Source organism: Diuraphis noxia, unplaced genomic scaffold, assembly GCF_037042655.1.
Source record: "Diuraphis noxia isolate RWA-SAM2 unplaced genomic scaffold, SU_Dnox_SAM2 contig0002, whole genome shotgun sequence".
Classification (NCBI taxonomy): domain Eukaryota; kingdom Metazoa; phylum Arthropoda; class Insecta; order Hemiptera; family Aphididae; genus Diuraphis; species Diuraphis noxia.
The window spans coordinates 83,567,715-83,587,837 of NW_028301712.1; the positions used below are offsets into that span (position 1 = coordinate 83,567,715).

At 24.6% G+C, this 20,123-nt stretch overlaps 2 protein-coding genes across 2 annotated transcripts in view; one reads left to right on the forward strand and one right to left on the reverse strand.

The window, feature by feature from the left end:
- The window catches only part of Dhit (regulator of G protein signaling double hit), a 57,029-nt gene that overhangs the window by 32,626 nt on the left and 4,280 nt on the right, over window positions 1–20,123 (forward strand). The gene's annotated exons all lie outside the window — the stretch shown is intronic.
- On the reverse strand, window positions 8,098–18,433 carry LOC107167684 (uncharacterized). Its single transcript, XM_089219880.1, has 2 exons — window positions 17,726–18,433; window positions 8,098–8,567 (listed from the first exon to the last, which is right to left on the reverse strand). Exons 1-2 carry the CDS (start codon window positions 18,219–18,221, stop codon window positions 8,341–8,343), a joined length of 723 nt encoding a protein of 240 aa, XP_089076006.1. The 5' UTR covers window positions 18,222–18,433; the 3' UTR covers window positions 8,098–8,340.

Below are 20,123 nucleotides of genomic sequence, written 5' to 3' on the forward strand. Positions count from 1 at the left end.
AATTTATTTTGCATGAAATTCCTTTTTTACCTTAAATTTTCTTTTTTTTTCCTAGTGCTTTCGAAAAATATCGGGAATTTCAAAATTTAACCAACCAGTGCAATGGATGTTACATATTGTATAATATATTATAGATTTCTATTTTAAAACCCTTACACTGTACATGTATAGATTTCTACTTTTTAAATTAAAAAAATAAATATTTTTCTTATGTTTTATTAGTTGAAAAAGGAAAATATAGAAATTTTATGCAGATGATTACTGATTAGTTTACAAAACAAGATAATGTTGACAAACTAGTATAAAATGTGGTTACATTTTATTTTAGATGCGACCTTGCTTTAAAAAATATATTTATTTGAGTCTATACGCTATACCTGTTTTGTATTTTAGTAGAATTATAATTTCCAAGACCTTGAAAATCATTACAATAAAAGTATTATTATTATTTTTTTTGATCATTATACAATAATATTATTTTTTATGCATAATATTTTTTATTTAAATGTGTTACGTGGCTCATTAGTATTAGTTGAAAATAATAATATTATTTTTAATTATATACTTCCCTAATTATTTATTGTTATAAGGATATTAAGATTAGTTTTTTGTTAGGGTGGGTTTTATATTTGTTTTAAATTGTACTCATATACTAATATCTGAAGATTTAAAGAAGTTATAACATTTTTAATAGCTCGTTATAGATAATGTTAAGATAATTCATTATAATATGAATGCATATTATTATTTACCAAATATTTTAAAATAAACTTAGCAACTTCTAACATATGACGAAATAAGTTTAAAAAAATAAATTATACTTTAGTATTATTATTTTGGATTATTGTTTTATAGTAAGTAGCTAGTAAATCAAATAAAAGAAGATTTGTAAATAGACACAAATGATTACCATTTAAAATAAACTCTTATTTCTGTATATTTTTTTTCTTATAAAACTACCAATTAAAAAAAAGATTTTAGTTAACCCTGTGAATATAATTAATATCCTATCTTGTTGGAATAATTATTATTGATAATTTAAATTAAATATAACTTAAGGGAATATAGATTTTTATATAGACAACCACTATTTAGTAGGTATAGAATTAATGTTGACTTGGATTAAGGACTAGCCTTTAGTTAAAGCAATGAAAATATGACTTCAGGGTTTAGAGTGTTTCAGAAATTATAAAATTGATCTAACTGCAACAGTATTAAATTCATAGACATTCGTAGCAGATAATTTATCTCAAAACAACATCAAGGGTCAGGAATAAAATATAAATTAATAAAATCTAAGTAGTCTGTATTACATTTATATTTTAATTCAATTTGATCCTACAGATCTAATAGTCATAGTTTGTTTTATTATTATTATTATCACATTAATAGTAATAATATTTGAAAAATATAATTAATTGCAATCATGTATAACATACAACTTTAATTTTTTTTGGAAAATTTAAAGTATATAAACGTCTGTGACCTAGTTTAAAATATTTTATACTTGGGATTCTAGCTATACCTAAGAATGCATTCGTTATCGTAAGCCAATTAAAAACTATTCCTCATTAAAATTACATTACAATGAGTGTTAGATTTATTCATAGTTCTAAAATTATAAACTAGGTTTTTTAATAAAAATTATTCTATAATACAATGTTATTGTTATAGATTAATAACGTTGCACATTGTTGAAATGTACACCTAAATTTATATGTATTAAATAATTATCCAATCGATTTTTAATGTTTAACTATCAATTATCGAACAATTTTTAATATTACAAAATTCATATGGATTAATATTGATTCCAATAATTTTCAAAACAAATATAAATAATATCTTTTTATCAGAGTATTATCCTTAGTATTTAAAGTAGAATAACCTCAGGATTTTTTTCAAAATTTAAATTACATTACCTACGTCAACATTTTCTAAATAAATCTTAACCATAAAACCAGAGTGAGCATGAACACTTTGAGTTCCGGTGTCGGCACGTACCTAATCGACAACAGCGGCGTTGTATCTGAGACCACAGTCGACGGATAATCCACAGTTTTGATACAAGCATCATTGTATTTCATCCAATTATTGTCAATTAATTGTGTTACTTTTTTAGGCACTGTTATTCGGTGAAATTTCTATATTTGAACGGGGTATTTGGTTTTTTTTGCATTTTAATGTTATTTTTCCCTAGAAAATCATCGATGACGATGACTACGCAGCCACGATTGTTTTTTTTTTTTTTTTTTATGAGATAAAGTTTCAAAATCCATAGACTATGATGGCTATTTACCTTAAGGTTATTTAGTGGGTTCTCAATTGTGGGGGAGGTTATAGTTGGTAAGAACACGCGTATATGTGGTGAGAATTAGTCACTAAAACTCGGGTGGTCACCCATCTGGGAACTAGTGACACCGACTGATGCTTGGTCTCAGAACACGTGACTGAGGTTGATCGCGCCCCACCAGTCTATTGTCAACGTTTATAGTGCAACGTGGTCGGGGGCCTTGTTACGATATTAGTTATCCAAGGAATGTTTTCTATTCTTTATGGATAAGTTTTCCGTAGCTGGGGGTTAGAGCACTGTGCATGAGGTATTTTATCAATAATAAGAGTGATAAAACACGTTTGGTTTATAGATCCATATTAATTATTAGGAATATTAAAAATAATACTTTACTGATGTAGATGGCTGTTAATAAGTGTATTGGTGAGTTCGCTCCTGTTGATGGTGACTGTCGAACTAACTGCTGTGTGTCATTTTAATAATAAGTAATTATGTCCATGAGTAGAAAAGTGTTGAGTGTGTATATTATGTATTGGTCAATCATATAGTGTGTGTTAAGTGTGAGTATAATATTTATATATATATATTATGGTGTAACGAATGTTACAATAGGTATAGTTTTTACATATACACATATATGTAATACTCATTATTCATATACCTAAGTTAGGTTAAATAAATTACAGTTATATACAGTATATTATTATAATATATAAAATGTTTGTAATTATTTTTTTCATTTATAAACGAAAATAATACAAGGAAATTTCATCATAATATTATTCCGTAATAATTCATATACTTATAATTATTTATTGCTACAAGTATAAACTATTTGTGCATTTTATTATTGTATATTAATCATTAAAATACTAAAAAACAATAACAAGTAGTTATGTAGCGAAAAAACAACTGTATATTATTGTGCTGGAGGACGACGTCAAACGTTGACGACCAACGTAATCACAGGAACAATTTCGCACTGATGCCGGGCAACGCAAGTCAAATATTACGAGAACGAGACACTCATCATCTTGTAAGCATATGTATATATACAGGGTGATTTTTTTATCATGAACCACTCATTATTTCAAAAAGTATCAATGTTTTTGAAAATATTTTTTTACAAAGTTTCATGTTGTTAAAAAAACAACGTTTTTATTAAAAAATTATGTTTTTAAATATTTTTTATCCTTATAATTTTTTAAGTTTTTTACTTTTTTGAATAACAACCTAGAGTTTTAATTTCATATTCCAAAGCAGAATATTTTTCTAAGTATTTTGATACGTAAAAATCGAATTTTGGACGAGTAGTTTATGAGTTATAAGTATTTAAAGTTTAGATTGGCGGAGTGGAGTGGTACGGGGTTACCCCGCAAAATGTTTGTCCACTACTCCGCTTGTCTAAGCTTAAAATACTTATAACTCATAAACTACTCGTCCAAAATTCGATTTTTACGTATCAAAATACTTAGAAAAATATTCTGCTTTGGAATATGAAATTAAAAGTCTAGGTTGTCATTCAAAAAAGTACAAAATATTTAAAAACATAATTTTTTAATAAAAACGTTGTTCTTTTAACAACATGAAACTTTGTAAAAAAATATTTTCAAAAACATTGATATATATATATACATGTATAATTGGTTACTAATGTCATGGGATAGTATTTTTGTCTTGCAGTAAAATATTTTATCATTATCATTTTTGTTTCGTAAGTTTTCTTTAATCATTATTATTGTTATTGATTTCTATATTATGTTCTTAAATTAATTTTAAAATCCTCGTGCTTTTCAGGTGCCAGCTCATAGTTGGTGATCCAGATTTATCTCAAGTTGTCATTTTGCCGAATCGTTGATTGATTAAGACATATTATATTATTTTTATTACGTATTCAATGACTAAGAGAAACGGTAGAACTATCCTAGGGGCTATAGATTGTTTATAATATGAAAAGAAATCTAAGCAATTTTATCTGAAATTAAAATGTATCGCTGTATCGGTGATCTCACAAATCTTCATTTAGTTACATAACAATAAGATACGTAAACAATTATTAAGCTCGTGGATCAACAAGTTTGTTTTAGGTAGTTTATTGCCTTTGATAAATACAAAAATGTGATTTCTAACATATTTAATTTTTTTCCTACTTCAAAAAATTATATATTTGTCAAATCGTTCAAATAAATTTATTTATTAGTTCATTAAGTTTATTATGAAACATATTTGGCATACAATGTTACAACGGTAAACTTACACAACAAAAATTATGAATTTCTTTTGGTACATTAGTTGTATTATTGACATAAAATTCTATCTAATATACATTATACATTTTGAAAATGGGTTAGTAAAATTGTTTGAAAATTTTAAAACTTTATCCAAGGTACACAATACAATATAATAACTAGAAAGAGATAACAACTTTTATTTGAAAAAATACAAAAATCAGGCTTCTCTATAGTGACATGGTATACTATTCTGAGTTCAGACGTTATGTTATTTGTAATATATTTTGTGGAGTTTAATGCCAAGTAAATGTATATAATAGTAGGTATACTTTTAAGTACATAATTAAGTAAAGTAACAGAGTATAAAATACAAGGTATACCAATATTTATAAGAACCATTTAAATCAGTGACTTAATTTCAATAGCATAGGTAGTTTATACTACAAACAGTATGACTGGCACATATTATTATACACAAACAATGCCGTAATTATCTAGAGGGGTATGGGGATATATCCATCCTTAGAAACTTTTTTTTTTTAAATAATCATAATTAAATTTCCTTAAGCACTTGGATTTAAACGGTTTTAAAATTTAAAATAATGAATAAGAATTCGTGGATATTATCAAAGTTGAGTTTTATTTTTTTTATTTTACTACCTAGTTGAAAACTACGATACCACAACAATTATAATATCATTTTACATACAATTTTACGGATCATAGTAAAAATATAACTTTGAAAACCATTATTATACCATTTACCTCATTTAATTTATTATAAAAAAATGTATATAAAAGTGTGATATATGAAATTTAATGGACAAGAGGGCCCCCCTCCCGGCTATGCCTCCACTAGGATATAGTATCAACTTATATCCCACCCCAGAACCAATTCAAAATTATGCCACTGTACAGAAATACAGCTGTGCCTATCAGAATTTGTGGAAACAAAAAATTAATAATAAATAATAACCGTTAGGTAAATGTTTTTAAACGATTTTGGTTAACTTTAAATGGAATATTTGTGAAAATGTGGACCACATTATTTTATTCCGTTATTTTAATAATATCTTATTTTATGTTATACGGCGTTTTGTATTGGCAATAGTTGTACATTACTAAGTTATGTTGTTTGCGAATTCACGGTTTTTTAGGAGTTCAAAACAGACAATTTTCAAATTGCATGCATGCGGGTCTTGTAAATGTGTGCGTAGTAAATGATCATTAGTTTGTGTAAATAACACAGTTTGGTGAGAGGGGCTGTGGGTTGTGACCCTTGAAATATTTTTAAGTACGAATTCTATGTTATCACGTAGTAACTAGTATTTGAAAAATCAAATTTGTAAAATATCTTAATTATCTTAATTTATTAAGACTAATTTTAGCTTTTTACTAAGAGAAATAATTCGATTAGAAACAATAGTGTGTGTGTATTTTTGTGTCTGTCATCACGTTTTTGAGCAGTAAAAGTGCTTCAATTTTCGACTTCAGTACCTCGTTCGATCAGAAAGTGAATCTAGTTGGTACTTTGGGGTGTCAAAAGTAAAAAATACTCAATATTTTTTTTAATAATAAAAAAACAAAAAAAATTAATGAAAAACGGAATTTTTAAGTACAATCAATTTTCGACATAATCGATTTTGGTTTTTGATGTAACTTTAAAACAAATTACCATAGATAGGCACATGACATTTTTACCGAATGTTTATATAAGTATATTCATCCAACATGCAATTTTCAAAAAAATTCGACATAAGTTAAACTATTTATATTATACTATTTACCATCATTAATTATTTAATAATTAATTATTAATTAATAATATAATTAATAATTTCATAATTAGTTTTTTTTAAATTAATATCGATAAAAATGTATTTGTTGGGTAAAAAAACTTGAAAATTTAATACAAGGCTACTAATATATTGTTACAAGATTTTTTTTGCAAACATTTTTTAAAGCTTAAAATGCACTAAAAATGTTAATGTTATGTTTTTTACATAATAAATCCTATTACATTGATGGAAATAATGTAAAAAAAAATTGTAATTCAATGCCATATGCCACCGAGGGTAAATTTGTGTTAATAAGAAAAAAAATTGAAAATTTCAAGTATCTACGGTTATTTGTTTTAGAGTTACACCTAAATGTTGTAAAAATTTAAATTTCGAATGCTCATAAAAAATTAATTTGACTTTCTTATGGACAATTTTTTTTGTGACGAAAATTGAAAAATTTGTAAGGAATGTTGTATTAAATTTTCAAATCTTAGATTTATAAATGAAATATTTTATGAATTTCTAGCTTAAAATAATTTGCGAATTTTTGTGATTTTTACGTATTTTGTCAAAATTCAAACTTTGAATTTTTATAAAAAAATTGTGAATATGAATTTTTTTTATTTTTCAATTGGTATTGTAATATTATGTTAGGAGCCTTGTATTAAATTTTCATGCTTCAAAAATATCCGCCAGAAAGTCAAATTAAATTGTTATGTTGAGCGTTTGAAATTTAAATTTTTACATCATAGGATTTTCACTAGATTTATCATTTAGTGATTTTCTTATTTTAGTGTAACTCTAAAACAAATGACCTCAGATACTTGAAATGTTCACTGAAAGTTCATATAGGCATTTTCTGTGTTAAATAAAATTTTCAAAATATTTTGATTAGATTTGAGCTGCTTACTGATATTTTAATTTTTCAACTTTTTAGTTTTTTTTTTCTATTAATGTCAATATTATTTTATTGGTTGGGTTAAGAAGCTTGCAATTTTAATACAAGGCTTCAACATATTTTTTCAATAGCAGTTGAAAAATATTAAAAATACATAGACCCGATTTTTTTCAAGCATTTGAATTTAAAATTCTTACTAAATACGTAAAAATTACGGCAATGTTCAAATTATCTTAGACTTGAAAATTTAATTCAAGATTCCTTATAAGTTTGTCTACATTTATCAAAAAAAAAAAAATGTCTACCGCTAATGTTTTAATAAGTAATAATAATCTATAGTATATCCTATACAGATAAACTGTCTCCGCTCAGAATTGTTTTTCGTATACAATGTTATAATATCATTGGATTCAAATTTAATTCCATCCATTACAGTTACCCACTTCTAATCTACTGTACAGCAGAGCGACATCTATTTTCCCGCTTTCTTTTTTTAAATACCACTAGTATACGATGTTGATTGTTTTTGTAATAGGATTTTTTTTCTTATTAACATAAATTTACACTCGGAGGCATATGCTATTTAGTATCAATTTTTTTTTTTTTACATTATTTACATAAATTTAATAGGATTTATTATGTAAAAAACATATAACATTAAAATTTTTAATGCATAACTTAACTTCAAATTAATTTAGATATAAATTTCTATACAAGTTACAACTTTCTTAATATCGATAGATAATGTACTGCAACACATTTACATCACAATTTCAAACATTTATTGTCTCAAAATGATTTTTTTTTGGACCCTGGATTTAGCTTTAAGATCAATATAATACTACACAAAATGATAAATGAATACATAAAATAATATAACAATATAATAACCTATTAGTAGGAATATCATAATATAGTAATTTAATTATATAATGACAATTTACAAAATGTTTATGAAATAAAAACTATTAATTAGTTACAAAAAGTATATGTTTAAAATATAATTTTTTGAAATATTTTTAATTCTATTCCTAATATTATAGTTGCATTGACTTATTTTATATAAATTCAAAAGAATATAATGACATTAAAATTAATTAATGTGCTATAATCAAATTAGTTCTAAATATTTAGTTTCTATTTGGTAGTATCGTTCGTAAGTTTTTGAAGAGATAATTTCTCGTCATCATCATTGTCTGCCATATACTTTTTCAAGTATATATTATTTGGATCAAATTTTTTCACCAACATGTTCCAATATTCTGGTTTATACTGCAGTAAGTGAGCCAAAACTTTCCCTGCTTGTTTTCTTTGTCTTTCATTACATTTAGCACATTCTGTTTGTATTGCATCCGGAACAATTCCTAAAACATAAATACATAATGTAACTTCAATTTAATGAATCATAATATAAATAAAACAATAAAATGTTTAAAACGTAATTATAATATTTCATTTTACAATTAAATTTGTTTTAAAATATATTTAATTGTATAAATAAAAAAATTGTTGTTTTAGCACATGTACAGCTGCCAAGGCTTAATCTCGATAAAAAAAATCTTAAAAATCGTCTTACCTAGTTTTACCTAATATGCAGAATAAATCAAGAATTTAACTAATATTACAATGATTATAGAACAAGTGCAGATCAGTCGGTTACAATAACATTATACTTACGTCGTGAACACTATTATAAAACCATTTATTGGATATTGACTTTTAAGTACTCTTTTACATTTTACTTTTTAGAATTAATGTATCGAGGTTATTTATTTAAATACAAAACAAATTTGTTAAAAATGAAAAGATTTTCCTACTGAAGTATAAAATTATTGTTATCATTATTATTATTATTGGGAATCGATAAGGACAAACATTTTTTATGAAAAGCTTCTTTTTGATGAATACTATTAAATACGTAAATTATATTTTTCTACTTTGTATAACAAAGTTTATTTTTATCATACTAAACTTTAATAAAAATCTCAACTGGCAATTGAATATTGCATAAGCTTGCGACCTATGGGTGTCTATAAGTACCAATATACAATTAATATAATCGCATAATTATAGGTATACATAAATTTGGCTTTTAAGTAGAAATTTAATAAAACAATTTTAAAATATATGTTTTATATTCATTAACACAATTAATGTTTGTAGTTTATATTTAAAAAAAAAAACAAATTTGATGATTGCGTTATAGTAGTATGATTACATTTTCAGGAATTACCCATTATGTCCACTTACACTTGCACTTCTATAGTTCTATGTACATTGTACAAGTATTGAGTCAATTTTAAATCAGGTCACTATTTTGGAATGATTAATTAATTTTTTACATATTTTTACATTTCTTTATGTAAAATATTTCCCAATTTATTACGTTCTATATAAATTGTTAACTTATACATATGTAACATTTTTTTAAGCATACATTTCGACAAATATATTTCTATTGAATGTTTTTTCTGATATAGTTATAGCAGGGATTTTCTTTTATTGGTATTTATTACATCGAAAAATAATAAGATTTTTGGTAATACTTTTTTACATAGCTAGCTAGAAATCTTGAAGCCATGAAAAAACTAAAATGTATTTATTTTTTTATTAATATTAATAAATAATATTACTCCTTTTATTGAATTGATCGGAATACGTAATTTAGTTCAAGGTGCTTAGTGTTGCATACACAAGTTTAGTTTAGCGTTATTAAATATATTCATATTTTTTAATTATACTACTAGAATATAATAAGTTTCTTGCATGTGTGACTTATTTTTGTTGCTTACCAATTACTACAGATCTCACTTAACAATTTATACTAGAAGTTCGGTTCGTAAAAATATTACAGTTTCATTAGTTTTAATGATATTTGGTCTTTGATGTTAAAGATTGAGATAAAAGTCAATTCATATAATACTGGTCAAAAAGAGAAGTTATCAAGCCTTGATTCAACTTTCAAAAATTTAAACAATCTTTCGATAGTGTATTCAGCATGTTAATTCAGGTCAAGCAAGAAACACGGTTCTTACTTATGAAGTTCAATCTCTTAGGAAAAGAATTGTTCTATTAGAGTGCCCTCGTAATTGGTACCTACACTCTCTGCATGTAAACCAGTTTGTTGTCGACATTGACATTGTCTAAGAGTCTCGAGATAGATTGTTTATGCTATAAGGAGAAAAATAATACAATTGTCAACGTTTTGAAATATTTTTCCGTGTACGTATCTATACCATTATTGTGAATAAAATGATACTGCAGGGTTTGGCCTATTCAGTTACAGTGTCGATTATTTTCATACTCTTTCGTGTCCTATTTTGATGGAGCTTAACAGACTAGTTCATTGCATATTTTTTAAGTCAATTCTAGAGTTTTCTTTATTGCTTGCCGTTTGGAAAACATAAAGTTAGTTTTGTGTTTATTACTCCTATAATAAAATTAAGTGACAGATGACATCTTCAGCATTTAATTATTAACTTGTTTCTAAATCAAGTAAAACAACTGATGTCTAAAAGTTGTTTGAACAATTTTAGATTTTGTATTTTCAAATCTTCTTGTAAAAACATTAATAATTTACAAATGCATCTACCAAATATTATACAGTAACGAAAACCATAATTTGCTATAATAGTCCGTGACACAATAGTCACAATATAATGTGACTGGTGGTTGTTAAAACATTTAGGGAGTAGATACGTGAAATAATTGCTACAGTAACTGGTTTAGTTTAAGCACCACTGTCTAACACGGAATATGGAGCACGGGTCGCGTCTTAAAGGACATTATGGTACCTGGAGACCAGGTCAATGCGATTTACGCTGATTTTAGAAAAATCCTTAAATAAAAACGATGTTGAACGCTTTGTTTCTAACAATATAAAGTTTTTTCGTTATTAATTATTTATCATTATTTTTAGTTTTAGTTTTACTTATGATTTGGTAAAGTTTTCAAGATTCAGTATTATTTTTGTCGTTTCCGGAACATAAAAATATTTTTGCATCAATTTATACTGATGATGGGGTTATTGCACTCAATTAGGAGTTGAAAACAGATTTTTCGAGTGATTCGTTTTAAATGGTCGATCTTACAAAAATGTCTTTAAATATGTTTATATTCATTTCATTATTCCAGGATGCCAATTAATTCACGTTAGTATGTATGTGGCTTTTTCCTTAAAACAATCATTACTATTTATGACCTTGAAATATTCTTCCTGCAGATCTACCGTTTGGTACCACCATTAAGATTCCCATAACTAGGTAATAACTTATGCAAAAAATTACTTATTCTGGACTTTATTAAAAGATTTCGCATAGAGATTACACTTTATTTAAGAGTTAAGAATATTATATTTTTCCACAGGTTTTAGTTTTTTGGTACTTGCTATCCTACTCAATTGGTATGTTTTAAAAAAACATATAAGATTCCTTTACATTTGTGCTTTTAAAGCAGATGGGTCAATTGATGTGAGTGACAAAGTTGCTTTCTCTCTAGAGTCTAAGTCTTAAATAATTGAAATCAATATGTCTAGTTTTTATTTTAACTACCTTTTAAATTAAACTGATCTATGGTTCCAGAAATTTACTTAAAATTTACCCGAAATTTAGCAAAAAAAAATTCAAAACTATAAGAGTACCTACAATCTTTTTTTAAGAATAAGGTCAACCTTCTTTGTTATATCACAACTATTTTATTATAATTTATAATTATGTAAATTTTTAACTGCATTATTCGAATAATCCGGTTTATTCGAATAATGATATTGAAGATTTTTTTTTCGGTCATATGTTAAACAAATAAACATCCAATGATTTTCATATTTTATACTATATTACTTCAAAGTTAAATTGTATTTTTTTTAAATGTTTATAAAATGTATTTGATAGGTAAAAAAAATTGAAAATTGAATGCAATACTCCTCACAAATTTTTTCAGTTGTAGTTTAAAAATATATTTTTTTAAAGATTTTGAAGTTCTAATGTTGACAAAATTTATAAATTACTTTACACTTTTTGGTATAACTTTAAAACAAATGACCATAGATACATGAAATTTTCATTATATATTCTATCCGCCATGCAATTTTCGAAAATTTTCGGCTCAAGTTGAACTATTCATAGGCATATGCAATTTTCGATCATTATTAGTTTATTTTAAATTAATATCGATAAAAATTTATTTGTTGGGTAGAAAATCTTGAAAATTTAATACAAGTTTCCTAACATATTGTTACAATAGAAGTTGAAAAATAAAAGTAATTCATTGTCACGAATTTTTTTTATAAGCATTCAAAGTTTGAACTTTGACAACATACATAAAAATCACGGAAATTCACAAATTATTTTAAGCTAGAAATTCATAAAAATTGTTCTATTTAAATCTAAGATTTGGCCATAACAGACATCATCCAATTCATCACAACAGCAAACCTTCAATCCAAAATCTAGAATTAAGTTCTCTCGTTTATGTTTCTTACTGTAAATATTTAATTTAAGCTATTCATATTTTGTAAGCCCAATGGCCTATGCTGCCGAGGGCTCTTTCCTAATAAAAAAAAAAATCTAAGATTTGAACATTTTTAATAATTAATAATATATCCTAGACAGATAAACCGTCTCAACTCAGAATTGTTTTTCGTATACAATGATATAATATCATTGGATTCAAATTTAATTCCATCCATTACAGTAACCCACTTGTAACCTACTGTACAGCAGAGCGACATCACACGGCTTACCCGCTTTTTTTTCTCCTATATTATGATCTAATATCTTATTGTTGATTTAACTAAGATGTATAATGTATATAATATAATTTTCGAGCTGTAATAGTTGATACTTAAAGCTAATAAAAAAAAATAAAAAATAAAAAATAAAGATAAAAAGATAACGATTTTAGTTTATTTTTGTGGTTTAAAAATATTATTCCTGAGTACTTGAATCTTATAGTTATTATTAGTTATTAGTTATTATACTTAAAAAAAATTTACTCGCAATGATATTTTCAAATGTGATTAAAATTGGCAATAACTTATCTAACCTACTGTAGGTACTAGGTACCTAGTACTAATACCTAATGTCTTAATAGTGAAATAAACTACTTTGATCACAATAATATCATAAGATATATTATTAATAATATTATATGCTAACATTTAAGAAAAATAATTTGTTAGATGTACATTTTTAAATCAATAAAACTAATAACAAAATAATTTAATAAAGAGGGCTATAATTAATAGTTATTAAAAAGTTAAGTATTCATTGTTATAAAGTAAGTTTTTTTTCAGTAAATTGAAAAAAAATACGTATAAATAAAATCAAGTCATTACCTATAATATTATAATCATTAGACTAATAATTAATTTTCTTCATATTAACTTTAAACTTTTATAGTTACCTACATGAATTTCGTGTTAACTATCAACTATCAAGACATTAAATTATTTATGTCAACTCATCTTATAAAACCAAAGTTAAATTTAGTATCTGAGCGATGCAATAAACGTATTAATTGTATTAATGTGCTGATTTTTTTATACATACCTGGACGTATTATTGTAGGATTCTAAGAAAATTTCTCGTTGCGGGGTGGGGGAACTAGAATTTTCACCAAATGTTTATATATAACTATATACATATTACAAATAGTATATTTTTTAAATATTTAGATTGTTAGGATAATTAATAAATGGAATATGTTTGGCAATAATAAATTCCTATATATATATATTCCATATCACTAGATAACTAATAATACTAATGATAAAATTAATTACTATGATACTAATAAAAAAAAAACAATTTCATAATTAAAAATACTTGATAATGGCGGACAGACCATCTCGCTCAGAAACATTTACCGTTTGAAATAATGTTTTATTGAATTCAATTTAACATATTATTACACCTTATAGTGACTACGAAAATGACGAAGTATACTCGATCATTATAGTAAGTATTAAGTAGCAAATAAGCGCTACCTACTTTCCAACTTTCGCCCTTTTTAATATTAATTTCTAAGATTTAAAAAACAAGTTTTTCTTATAAGTTATAATAAATGGTACTAAAATAAAAAATTGAGCGTTATTTTACAAATATTATTATACGCATCTGAAGTTAAAAATTTAAATATTGATAAACTTTTGTCTTCACGCGTAAAATAAAGATTTTAGTTTTGTTATTGTAATTCAAAAAGTCTTAATCGTAAAAACTTGAAAACTCTACTGTTATTTAAATTATTATTTTCTGTAATTAATACAATTTTCAAAATATATTTGACCTAATTTAAGCTATTTATAGGCATTTAATAAGACATTTTTATTTTTGTGTTTTTTTTTTAAAGTGTCGATACAAATTTTAAGGCTAGATTAAAAAGCTTAACGATTTAATACAAGATCCCACATAATTTATTGTTTGAACTAGGTATTGAAAAATATTGTAAATGTAGGCAAGATTTTTTTTCATAACATATATTTTTTTAATTACTCTAGAATATGAAATTTAAATGGACATTCTCTTTTAAAAACTTAAAATTACAATAGCGATAAAAATAGTAAAATTTCAAAATATAATATTTATTGTATAATAAATTATTAGAATAAGTAATTTTTGAAAAAAATTCAAAACTTAAATGATTTTTCTGTAATATTTGCATTCTGAATTTTTCAAAATCGTTTTTAATAACAGTTCATTTATAAATGAATGTCAATGTTAGTTATTAATGAATATATTTCAACTCAGAAAATCCTTTAATTCTATCCTATTTTTATCTATATTATCAATAAAAGATAAATTCAATTTTACAACAAGTATTATCTATACCTATAAGTTTGCATAAGACAAGATTAGTGAATTAATTACTATATAATTAATAGGTAGATATATAATGAAAAACAAATTATTGTAGTATATCCAAAAAATACATGTATGGTTTTTGATTAAATTACAGTATACTTTTATATACTGCAGGGATTCATTTTTTTAAACTTATAATTCATAAGTATAAGCATTATATAGGTGTATAACATTATTTATAATTATAAATTATAAATACGATATGTATGTAATTTAAAAAACACACGTATACGTAGGTGTGTAAATTTCTTATATCTTATATCCATAAATGAATTTTGATAAGTTTTGTTTTACGAGTAGTGTTATACACTAAAATATATACTAAATAATCTTAGAGTTTATAATTATATATCTAATTATTACTTATGATTTTTAAATATGAAGGAAGTATCTGCAAATTACTAGCATTATATCCATTATACTCGTACAATAATTGAACTGAATTTTAATTAATAACCTAACTATAGTTACATTAATATTTTAATTAAATAGGTTATGAATTAAATTTTTTTTGTTAATCGAGATTGAACGTAAATGATACGAAATATTTTATACTGGCTAGATAGCTAATTAATACGTTTTAATTTCTTAAAATTTCCTGTTGTTGTAAAATTGAATTTTAATTAAGTATTCATACTTTTGTTTATTATAGCTGTATATCAATTTATTTTTTTCTATTCACTTAAACTTCAAATAAATAAATAATTTTTATTCTAGTTTATTAAAAAATACAAGCTCATGGATTTATAAATTAGACGAAAACAAATTAAAATTTTTTTTTGAAGTTTAAACTAAAGTAAGATGCCTATACCATAAAAATAAATAAATCTCTTTATAAAATATAAAAATGTATAATCTTATTTAGGCAAAAATTGAAAATTGGTTGATGAATAACGAAAAACATGGAAGACATTCTTAATGTAATCATATATACTTGAATGACGATAAATTAATATAAGTTATAGTATGAGCCAAGATATTTCAAGGACATTAATAATCTAAATAATCTTATTTTCAAAAAGATATTTTTCACATGTAACACAAACAAATCAAAATAAAGTTATAATCAATGCAATTTAATATGTATTTTTGAATTAATTTTTTCTGAGTATTTGTTTAATATTATTTTTGTATCCAATTCTAGTATTTTTAATAGCTACAAAAGGAAAAAATATTATTATTTGTGTATAAAACCTACATTTATAGTTAATTTTTTATTTTTACATTAATGCTTCATACAAATGTAAATAAAAAATGAACTTTAAGACCTCAGTATTGGCAATATAATATTGAGAATAAATATGCAGGAATAAAATTAATTAATTAAAAGTATGTTTATTGCAAATAATAATAATGATAATAATAATAAATAATAAGCTAAATATATTATCATTTAAGCTAATATCATCATCTTCACTCATCACTCAACTAAATAGGTATGTCGGTTGCATTTTTTCGTTTCACAACATTAATCAACATGTTTATGTTAAATATAAATGACTAATGCGGAAGTAAACATTGTCTTTGTTCTCTGGTTAACACAGAGATGAACATAATTTATCAAATAAATCAAATGTATATTCCTTTGAAATTATTCACGTTTAAATACATTGCTTAAGTAAGTAAATTACCGTTGGCTAGGAGTGTCTTATAAAATAAAAACAAATTAAAAAAAAAAAAAGTAGGTAGGTACTACATATACTCCATACTCCATCCTCCACTAAGATTAAATAAACATTAAAAAAAAAAAGAAAACATTTATTTTTTTTAAATTTCGAATTTTCCTCTTACTATATGTTTATTTTTTATTTATTTATTTATTCGTTATTTTCTCAGATTATTTGGATTTTTTGGTTTAACTATTTTAAAAATGGATAAAACTTAAAATTAAAAATATAAAATGGTAATTAGTACTAGCTATAATGATTATTTAACTTCTTTTGATAGATATAATATAATTAAATTATTGTTATTATTTAACGAACAAAAAAATGTCATATAAAATAAATATAAAATTAACATTTTTTGAACCTATTACTCAGGTATATATTATACTATATTGCATGATTATATAATAACACATTATTATTATGGCGAATTTATTTATAATTCATATATTATTAGTAGATCACCTTAAACCTGTAGCCTATATACCAACAATAATTTCTTAATAATATAATATAAAAAAAACCTTGAATTTTATGTAAAATAAAATGTCAATAAGAATTGTTGGTTTTTAAACCATAATTCGACATTTTTTGGCATAAAAATAAACATAAATTGTATTTAAATCATTTTCAGAACTATTTTGGCTCTCGACACAAAATTAATTAAACTTGGTATGATTAAGTATAACCTATTCATCAATCATCTTAATCCTAATTTCAACGTATTCGTCAAAATAAAATAACACGAAAACCTTACGTTTTGTTACCAAAATAGTTTTTCAAAACATGTGTTCAGACTACCTATTAAAAAACTTAACAATAAGAATGATTATTATTAAGTATTAATAACAATCTCAGATTTATTCATGGTGTTTTATAACTACACAGTATAGGTGGTAATCCCATATGAAGTACAAACGTTGTACAATAACAACTAATATAGTTGAATATAAATATTGTATTAAAAAAACGGTATTCATATTATTATGTGCTTACTTTTGAGCTCCAAACCCTCTCTAGTACATGGTCCTTGGTTCATAACACAGTTGAAAAGTATTTTTATAATTCGTTCATTATTCATTACAGCTTCAATATCAATGAAATCGTATCGAGTTGGATATGATGACGTTTCCCTGGTGGTCTTACGTCCATCGGTGGTTGGTGACACGCTGTTGTTCACACTCTGAAAACTTTGGCCGAACCGAGTTTCGATCGCAGCTTGTTCGTTCTGAGATGCGTTCGTAGGCTGTCCGAACCTAGGTGCGATCGTTGGCTGTCCGAACCTAGGTGCGATCGTTGGCTGTCCGAACCTAGGTGCGATCGTTGGCTGTCCGAACCTAGGTGCGATCGTACTCTGCCCAATCCGATTTGCGATCGTAGCCGGTTGCTCAAATCGCTTGACTTGGGTGATCGCAGCTGGCTGATCAATTCGCTTTGAAAATTGAGTGTCACACATCATGGTTATATAACAAAAAATCGCTAGCAAATTCATGTGTGCTGTTGTAGTCACATTAAATCGTCTACGATACCGAACAAATAAACACAAACGTTTATCAATTTATTTTTTATTTTATTTTATTAGACCAATTTGTACACGTATAAAATTCTTACGACTGTTTACCGTGGGATTTAATATAAAAGTAACGGATCGACCGATGTTTAACCGATTCGCACTTAAGAACGTCTGTTGTTGTTGGACTCGAAACGGAAACGTAGTAAAAAAAAAAAAAAACGTGCACATCTCAAGGGCACCGTCATCCTGCGCAAACATGGACGCCAGATTGCTGTTTTTAATTTTACCCGCTCATCTCCCGACGTTATAGCGATAACTATCATTAATAATTATATATTAACTTCTACTTTGTGTCTTTGTTCGCAAGCCATTCACAATTCACAAATATTTAGTTCAATCTATATTGAATAATTTGAATCCATGAATGGCATTAAAAAAATTATATTTATTAATATATTAAAACTTCACAAAAACTGTTAAGTATTGATTTTGTGATCGACATTTTAAATGAAACCTTGACGTAGTGGATGACCTAGGTTTCCGCTTAATTGATTCTTCATAAGTCATAACATTTTGTCATTTTTAAAAACAAATACTTTAAATAGGTTTAAATGTTTATGATGATATAAAAAACATTTGAAATTCGATCTCAGCATAAATATATATTTATTAACTTATGATGAGTTAATAGTTATATATGATACGTTAAAATTATCAATCATATATAATTAAATTACTTTTATTTTAAATAACAATTTTATTTATATCATATGAATTTAAAAATGCAATATAAATACAATTCAAATAATAAATATATATATGTATATATAATTTTTTTAATAATTTAAATACTTAATAAAGAATACATCCATAGCTCAATTACTAAATTAAGTAATAGAAAAAAATAAAAAAAAAAAATATATAAGATTTGGTATATATGTATATATTCTTTTTTTTTTTTAAAGAAGTCGAGGATATGGCATTAAATTTTGATTCGATCCAATATCGAACAATTGCCAAGACAACGATGATTACTACAGTTTTATTATTCCTACTTATATGTATCGTATCTACAGTATAATTATTTGATTATTTTATCCAAAGTATGTTTACGTATAACTGTATTTATATTATATATAGTATTATAAATGTAAACATAATATGTAATATACATTACAGTATTACATACCTAGAACTCGTTTACTAGTAAAACAAGTATACGAAATATGAAAATATTTAAAACAACAATAGAAAATTTCAAAACTCTTTTGAAAAAACAATATTAGAACAACATGTTGACTTCAATCGTTAAATAAATTTACATTCCGTTTTAAATATATTTTATTAAGGTGCATAAGATACAGAAAAATGTAAATAAATGAAACAACTATATAAAACTGGCTATAAAACGCAAAAATAAAAAAATCGAATCAATACCATTGAACTATCTACGTCATGTTCAAGGAACTTCAGATTTAAGCAAAACAGTGTAAAACGTGCTAGCTGAATTCCTTGAATAATATTTTGTATGAAATGTGATATATTTATTATTAATTGCATAACTTTATCAAATTCATTTTCTTTACAAGAATAATATGTAAATAGTAACTCATCTTAATCTATATTTATCTGTATGAAAAATGAACAATGCATTATACAATAGATAATCATTTTATTCAGTATAAAACAGTAATCTGTTCAGAATTATTATTTTATTTAAAATTGCCCAGGTAATTAAGAAGGTTTACTATGTATTTGATACACATATGAAATCATATAAACGTTATCTTAAGCTCATATTATTTATACAATATTAAATTACAATAGATAGTGTAATATAACTTTTTAAATCTCTTAAAATTTAAAACTTGACTGTTTTTA